Source organism: Ischnura elegans, chromosome X, assembly GCF_921293095.1.
Source record: "Ischnura elegans chromosome X, ioIscEleg1.1, whole genome shotgun sequence".
NCBI classification, from domain to species: Eukaryota; Metazoa; Arthropoda; class Insecta; order Odonata; family Coenagrionidae; genus Ischnura; species Ischnura elegans.
The window spans coordinates 36,815,585-36,824,780 of NC_060259.1; the positions used below are offsets into that span (position 1 = coordinate 36,815,585).

Here is a 9,196-nt window from a genome sequence, read left to right on the forward strand (position 1 = left end):
TAAGGAGGACTCAATTCACTCAATTAATATCATTTGAAAATGAATCCTAGTTCAAACTCGTTAAAACCACCATCGGCTAAGTAGGCCTGTTAACATGGTGCATTAACCCGTGCGAGTTGACGTTAAATGTATGAACGCGAGAATGAACACGAAAATGCACCGTATTGTCACCCAATTTGTGCGAATGCATGAACGGAAAATAGAACATGTTCTAATTTATTCGTACATATTTCGTTCCGGTCCACAAAAATCATTCACGCAAACAGACATTTGCTCGTACTTGTTAATGTATCGTGTAAATAGCGGGTAGTGTTGCCGTAAATTTGGAGCGGATTATCGTTTGTGGGCCTACTCTATCCAATTGTATGAGCGAGTTGATGCTTACATGTGCCCCTTGAAATTAAAACTGAGTCATACATCGATGCCTTTGGTCCTTTCCCACGGAACTTAGTGCCGGTGAAATTTCTAGATTCTCCTCAAAGCAACGAGATTCAGGTAATGACTAAACGAAAATATCGCGGCAAAGCTTCAGCCAATTGAAACTCATGCTGAATTTGAATGGAAAATTTTTCATAATAATGAAGGGCTGAACGCGCGTGCTGTTTTGAGTGCAGTATCATTAGGGATTTTATCCCACGAATATTTTAGCTAGCATCGCCTGGGCTTGCATGAGCTGTATTAAGTTTATTGCAGCATTTGGCTTTCTTTGGGTACGATGTCTCGTTCTACAATTTTATGATAATTTTGAAACATTTACTCCATTCATACGAGAAAGTGAGGCTAATTAGGGCAGCTTTGTTGTTTGTTTATAGTTCCCTATTAGTGACACCGGTTATAAAACGAGGATTGAAGCTGATTTAGGCAACAAAATGTCGATATTTGGGTGTATAGTTTCCGGAAGATTGGTAAGATATCATTTTTTAATGTTCTATTTGTTGTTTGTCGTGTGCTTAATTTTTTAACGTTCGAATTTCACGTTTATGTCTGGTGATGATCACACGGTTCTTCTCCAAGTAACTGTTTGCAAACATATGTGTAGTAGTACTGTTGCTGAAAGGCACCCCAAGTCAAACACCTGTGTGATTTTGTGAAGTTGTTGTTGGCAATATTGGTGTATGCTTTAATATATTCATGTTTTTGAAGCGTAGACGGCCAAAAAAATTCATATTCTCATTGTTAAACTTTGCACTAGTATTAAAATCATAAATTATTTCATATTTAAGGAGTACCGGGCTGAAGCATAAGAAGTGGTTATTCTCTTTGTTTAGAAGGACTTAATTTCGTTTTCTTTTCTAGCTGTGCCTCGTCTTCTTACGCTAGTAAACGATTCTCCTCGTCGGAAAATCGTCCGCAGAAGGCGATCAGATTTACTTTTACCTGTTTTTCGTTTAATGATCGCTGTTTGAATTTTATGTTTCATGCCAGAAAATCATATTTAACTATATTTTTTGCTCTGTCACCTCTTTCCTCCTCCCGGCAAAGGATTGACTTCGTCTACTTGAAGCTAAGAACGTATGGCTGTCACATGGCATAGTTATAAGGTTGTGGGAGTTATGTTCTATTTAGTAGCCCGTCACTATAAATTTACATCGAATAAATATTTTACATTACATCCATTTCTTCTGTTTCTACCTTCAGTTCATTATTTTCTAATGAATGTTTTTTCTTACTGACTTTCCGTCTGTGAATTGTCGAATAACTGTGGATGTCAATAAATACTATTTCGCTTACAGCTAATACTGTGTGATGATGGATATAATCATGTGTATTTGCTCATCCTTTTCTCTTTAGGTACAGACAGATTTCCAGCAAATTGGAGAAACTCAGTTTGTAATAACCATACCTGAAGCAGACAATATTAACCACATCGTCATATTTTTGACTGGTGTTCAGCCGCTTCCTGTTGGCTTGGCAGGTTTAGGTATGATTTTATTAGTAGCTTGAAATTTTTCTTGTTTGGAGTTTAAAGTAAAGATAGGAAAAATTGTTTTATATGCGTTTGGAGGGTTATGAGTCCTAGCACAGAGGTGCCACCAGGAATAAAAATATTGAGATATCACATTGAATTTAATTTTTGGTCATTTTTGTGTCTCGACTAAGTAATTTAACCATCACGTAGTTGGTTCACAATATCTGCATGAAATTTTCAGCCACAATTTTATTGTAGCATCTTCCATTCAACTGATACTGCATCCATCGCCTTGGTGCCTCTGTTGTAAATATGACCTATATTTCATCCACTTTGGTTTATGTTGACTGTACCTTGTTTCTTTCCGTGGATATAAATGGGTGCATCCATGCAATATTGTTTTTAAATGTGGTTTTGAGGCTGATGGATTCAGATTCATTAACTTACTGTTCTTCCCTCCTTAAAATGGCTTTTGTTGAAGCTATGCTTAATTTATGTTTTGTCAAAGTCCGTAATATTATGCAGTTGAACTTCAATTATCCATTCTAATAGCATGATTTACCCAAACAGATTTGAGAAAGAGGCAGATAAGCATTGTTCATGTTCATTTTCCCAGCATTTTTTTTCCTTGGTTTGTAATGCAATCTATACATCTTTTGCATCCATTTAATTTAAGAACCAGTCAGTTAAGGATAGGGAAGTGTGAGTATACTAAGAAGGGAGACAGATAGTTTGATAGTGTTAGAGAAGCAGGCTAGGGAGATGGTTGCCTGATAATTCAGCTAAAAGTTAGTTGAATTGTGGATAATCCATAATTCAGCTAACAGTTAGTTGAATTATGGATAATCCAGGTTCTGCAAGATTGCAATGTATATTTGTGAGTTCCTATGACTTTTCTTTAGAAGCATGATAGCAATTAAAGTTCAGCTGAAATTTTTAATGATATAATTTTAGTGTTTATTGCAATGTATTTTTAAAGGCAAAATGTTCCTCAGACATTTTCATTTTAAGTAAGTTCATTCATATTTCCTTCAAATTGGATTATAATATTATATATTTTTAATTAGTTCACTGCAGAGCTGAATGTCCCTCCCTGGATTACGAATGCAATGGGAACCACTGGTGGGTTAGGAGTAAACTTAATTCTGCATGGTGTGAACTATCTGTGGGTCATGCTTAGTTTTATCTTCCAGCCTAGGGGTCTCCAAAATGTTCAATGTAAGGGCCACATTACACACCTCCCACATTTATGCGGGCTGAAGGAATAAAAAATTAAAATAACAAATCAGAGCAGGTAATTTCATTTATCTCAAAAATTAAGGCCTGTTTACACGGTACATTAGCACATACGGGTTAATGTCTAAATGTATGAACGCGAGAATGAACGCCCAAATGCACCGTGTAACCACCCAACTTGGGCAAATGCATGCACAGAAAATAGAGCCTGTTCTAATTTGGTTCATGCATTCGTACATGTTCCGTTCCGGTCCGCAAAAATCATTCACGCAAACGTATATTAACTCGTACGTGTTAATGTATCGTGTAAACAGGCCTTAAGAGTGTAAACATTGAAAAATTAAAAAAGATCTTATTGGAGAAAATCAGGGTAAACTAAATTTATTCCTGCCTTTAGCTTTATGCAACCAAATGAGTGTGAAGAATGATGCCGTTGCTAAGACTTTTGCTAAGATTTCATTGAAATCAGGTTCCAGATTAGATGGGCTTACACACGGGGAATTGTTTGGAAGACTGGATGTGGCCCGCAAGGCATAGTTTGGAGACCCCTGTTCTACATCCTCAACTTTTTCTTAATATCTAAAGTTTTAGGGAAGGGTGCAAAGATTTTTGCCGGTATAGCATTCCAGTCGTGTATTTTCCTATTGAGGAAATATTTTTTTTTATTTATCCTTAGTGACCGAGTCTCTATTTTGTAGTCCACATCCATCTTTACTTATTGCATATGTACTATTATTATATTATGTTACTGAAATAATCTTTGTTCTCCAGTTTATTTCAGTTGGCCAAATCCGAATGCACCTCCACAGTGGCAGATGCTTGGCCATATTTCCAATGATAAGCCGTCTGCAATTTTCAAAATATCTAATTTGAAGAAGAAGCCTATGGATGATGTGACAAGTATCTTTATGTTTGATCAGCAGATGTCTCACAATGCTCAAGTAGGGATATCAGTGGAGCCTGCTTTCAACGTGAAGGACCCTATTCCGACAAATAATGTCAGCACTGTTGTAGAAATTAGTCAGAAAGTGTTAATGCATTTTTTAAATTATGTTACTAGCTTTGCTCTTTCTCCATCTCAAATTCTACCCAATTCTAATGAAATGCTGGTACCTCTTTCAAGAATTCAAACTTGGTATAGTAATGTGGAGCGGCGATTAATGCAAAATCCAGATTTTTGGCGATCGTAACTTTATTTCGTGATGATTATAAAGTAATGATTGGGTTTTATTTAATGAGAAATTAAAATTTGAAATATTTCATGTACAAAGAATATTATCAATTTACTATGATAAATTATTTGTACTTGGCATAATTCTTTAAAGTTATGTATCATCCAGTGAACTATCCAATTTGTTACCATTGTGTGAATGATCTGGATTCTGGCTATTGTTACCACTATTTTAGGTGGAAAGTTCTGTGGTTTTTATTTAGTTTTTATTCTGTTATTAAATTATGTACTATTCTGTGAAATGTAATAATATGCTTTGCAATTGTAAATTTAAGTGGTATCAAGTAATCCACGTCTCTTCCATGCTTCCAAGAAATCCAATTTGGTATTTTCATGCCATAATTTTCTGCAGTATAAATGCAATGTCTTTTAGTGAATTTAAGGTTTTCTATCAGATGCAAGGAATATTTGGAGCAGTGTTATAATTTTCTCTTTGAAATAATGTTTATATAACAGTGCCCTAATGGTTTATCTCCTTTTTCACTGCCAATTATAATCTTTTTGCTGTTCTCTTTTCTGTGTAAAGCATATAATTATTGTATTTTATTGCTCAGTTCAGTGTAATAACTTCCTAATTTTCCCAAAAATTGCTGAGGTAGGCAATGAAAAGCATTGTCAAACCAAAGAAGTTCATTTTCCTAATTTTTTATTACATCCTTAAGTTAAAAGGAGTAATTTTCATTATATTATGTTCACTCCCACATTTTTGGAAAACATAAAAGTTGCCTTGCAAAGTTGGAAGTGTGTGCGTGTCTGTGGCCGTGTACATTTTGCTCATATGTTTATAGTATATAATATATTTTTGTGTTGCATTTTTTAGTATTTTTCAAAGTTTTGTGAATTCTAATGATGTGAATATAGTCCCAAGCAGATAACATGCCAGTCCTTAAAAGTGATGGTAGTGAAAAGTGTTGCCGAGTTCAACCATTTGCTATTATGTGCAGTTGGTATTTTTTTGTTTTTATTCATCAGTAATGAAGTGGGTTTCTTATGGAAAGTATGAAATTCTTTTTTTTTTATTTGATTTGCCTTTAACAATGAAATCTTTTAATATTTATTGACAGTTCTTAGTAAGGATTTTGAGTATTGGAACTAGAAATATATGGATTGGCATTTTAGCACTCATTTTTGTGGATGTGATTTTTTGCATCACTGTTCATGTGTTTTTAGTCCAAACTTTTTACTTGTGGAATATATACTTTTAATGAGAAATATTGTGGGTATCCCATAGTGAACTTAAATGTTAATGTATGCCTTTTGCAGGACTGATGTATGTGGCAATTTTTGTGCCAGAATTTTCTCAATAGCATCATTAATCACCCAATGTTGAAAACTGATGACTGACTTTAGTAATGTGCTTGCAATGTTTATCATCTGCATTGAAAAAATTTGATGCATTCCCAGCAAATAATGTGGGTACACTTCTCTCAGGATTCCCACCAGGTTAGAACCCTCATTTCTGCCGACGTTTTGAGCTCCGACTTGGGGCTCATCTTCTGGGCTGCTGATTGTCATTTCAAGGAAATTGTTCTCCTTATCACGGAGTTAAATTTTTGGATGCTTTGTTACAATTAATTAGTGCATAAAACGATAACTTTAGTGAAAAACCTGATGGCAGTTCCTTTATTTCAGCAATTTGTTTTTGAAGTATAATCTATTTTTATATAACATTTTTGTAAAGTTATGTTCTTCATTTAGAATTCATTTTGAGGATATTGTTGAAAAACCAATTTAATTGTTTTTATTTCTTGAAACTTGAATTTTCTAAACTTCGTTTTGTATTATTTTGATGGTCTATAACGTAATTAAATTTATGTTTATGCATCAATATTCCCTTTGATCGTAATAATGACATTCATATGATTTGAATATAAGCCTATCCCACTTAATCACTAACCTTAGATTTGTGGAATGGTACATAGAAGTGGCCAAGTACTGAAAGAATTAATAATGTGGCTTTGATGAATTGATTCTCCCCTCAAAACACTCCCTCCTATGTGCATTTCTTTTTGTGGAATGAGGGTCTGTGGTGAAGTTGGATTATGCCACTAGTTGTGGGTAATAGGCATTGGGCTTCTCTTAAGATGCTTGGTAGTATAAGTAAGCCATGTGTTGTCGAAAGGCATATAACAAATTTATCATGTTCATAAATAATTTTCTGTTACGCTAAGTACTCTTCGCCATTAGGAATGTACTTGTTTGCTGGGAATTATTTTGCTACCCTATGTTACTTGTTTGCCCATCTGAGTCGTGAACGTTATTTTGAATGAATTTTGTTTGTCTTGGGGGTGGAAAAGGTTCCATAACTTGTCACTAGATCTGTCAATGAATCGTCTGTGAAATGAAAGATTGATTGTGTTATATGTGTCCGTAAAGTGTGCATTTATCAACCACCTCTGTTTTTTCCTAACTCACGGGAAAGCTAGAACAGGTGTCAGCCCAGCGAAGAATGACTTCTTGTACAACCATAAAGTCTCCATTGGTATGCTTGATTGTTCATACGTGGGTCTAAATGATTGAATTGAAGTAGACTATTTGCAATGAAGTTGGTTAAATTTTTGTAGTGCATTTTTTAGATTTAATATTGAATTTCATTACAATGTGAGGAAGAATTAGCTGTAAGAAAGAAAATGGGAAAGAGGAGTGAGTGATGAGTTGATGACTTTTAATTAATATAGCTGCATTTTTATCTCAATATTATTATTGGGATTGTGCGTAAATAAATCATTTGGAATTTTCAACATTGTTTTTTTCTCTTATTGTCATAATCATCTTTAACCACACTCACTATAGAGCCAAAGTACTGAACTGACCCCAGCAGGATCTTTGCAGAAATCTCCCTGCAGGGCCTTTTATACTGTATGCTTTTCTGAAGTCTGTAAATCAAAGTTGTTACATGTCAGGAATATGAGAAGTATGGGGATTTGTAATAGGTTCTAGAAAAGTGAGAATATCTTCCATGGTAGGGAATATTTATGTCATGATGAGCTTATAGAAGTAAGTGCCATGCTGTCAGCTGAATGAGGGTGTCTTTATCATAGAAGGACCCCGCGAGTTTTCCTTTTGAATTTGAAAGTATTAAATAAATGTTATGTTTTCTACCCTCATAGAATCTGTGGAAGAAATTTCCTCTGCTACATGCTCAGCTTCATCATGTTACTCAGGTACATTTGACTGCAACGTAAGCTACTACAAACGGCCTCTAATAACTACAGTGTTTTCCTGGCAAACTTGGATCACAGTTGAAGTTTAACATGATTGGCCAAGTTGATCAAAAATATTTTACAGTGATGGAAAAAAGAATACAAAAATGTCAGGAAAAGACTTCATGAAAAGTCAGGGAATTCGAGGTCTGGAACTTGGTAACTACCCTGTTATATGCACCACTTCTGAGTTTTTATAGGTTCTGCGAGAGCGCGTTGGCACAAAAATGCTTCACTTAATGAATGGAGCTGCTTAGAATTTAATAGGAGTTACTACTCCCTCCCTGTGAGGTGGTCTTGGAGCAGGACACTGAAAGAGTGCATCTCCATTTGCTCTTCCCCCTTCTGTGTGACTTCCTCTTTATGTGGAGAGGTGAAATCCTACTGCTTGATGTGCTAAGATCAGTCAATACACCATGCCTTCCAGCTCATGCTTAGAAGGGTCCTCTAAGAGTGTCCCATTATTTTCACATTTTTCTTCCATATGCATATCATATCAGTGGCATAACTAGGAATATGCTATGAGGGAGAATAGTGGGGCAACCCCTCCAGGCAAGGGGGATTTAAGGAAAATTTATGAAAAATAACATAACTGAAAATGCATTTTACATCATTTTGGCACCTAAAATTTAACTTTTAGCAGATGCAGTTATTATATATCAAATCCAGACAAGATTTTCAAATAATTTTTTTATTTCTCCACGGCTTTGGGGGGATACATCCCCTCACCTGCTCTGTTGTAACGCCACTGAATCATATGATAACTTCCATAAATATCCATGCAGAGGTGGTTGTAAAGAATACATGGAAGGTGTAATAAGAAATTACTTAGATTATGTGAACTTACGTTTTTTGCAATTATTAAATTCAAAAGTTTCATCAGTTGCTTCATTTACAACATACTCCGTGTTAAAAGATCGTATGAAATAAAATGTCGGGTTATATAAAGAGAACATGATGCTTTTGTGAAAGGGTAATTTGAAAATATTATATTAGAGGTTTTTTTAGATTTCGGTGCAGTTTCAAGAAAAAAATCATTAAATAGATAATAGAACCGTAACACATTATATAATTTCATAAGATTTGAAATTGTCACTTTTGATAGTATTTTTTTCTTACGAAATTGCTATTTTTAGAAACTTGTATCTAGTTTTATGAGCCAGAATAGTGTCAAAATCCATTTCCTGTCATTCCATTTTTTTCGCCATATGGAACGACGAGAGTTTTTGCTTCAAGGGTTGAAGCAATTACCCCCTAGTTCTGCCACTGAATGGGAAGCTGTTTTGGATGCGCATTTCAAAATTATCTTCGAGTAATGCAATATTTTTTTTATCTTTTTCACTTCTCCTGCAATATTGCGAAAGCTAAATCTTTATATGATGAAAAGGAATTTGACAACGTCAACCCTTGCCGAGTCGATTTTGGATACACCCTTTTTTCACATTCTTCCCGGTTTAAATGACCGAGACGACCGGAAAATTTGGTTAAGGATATCTTAAATCAATAAAAGTATTCCAGTCACTATACCGTAGTGTTGGTAATAATGGAGTTTTGTTATAGAAAATATATAATTCATCATTACACAAGTTCTAAGGGTTTCGAATTTCCAAGTTCGGT

At 34.8% G+C, this 9,196-nt stretch overlaps 1 protein-coding gene across 1 annotated transcript; it reads left to right on the plus strand.

The window, feature by feature from the left end:
• The first annotated feature begins 533 nt into the window (after positions 1 to 533).
• Positions 534 to 7,117, plus strand: LOC124170982 (protein OPI10 homolog). The gene is made up of 4 exons (XM_046550093.1): positions 534 to 710; positions 813 to 905; positions 1,792 to 1,921; positions 3,917 to 7,117. The coding sequence occupies exons 1-4, from the start codon at positions 669 to 671 to the stop codon at positions 4,333 to 4,335; spliced, it is 684 nt and encodes a 227-aa protein (XP_046406049.1). The 5' UTR covers positions 534 to 668; the 3' UTR covers positions 4,336 to 7,117.
• Positions 7,118 to 9,196: the final 2,079 nt, after the last annotated feature.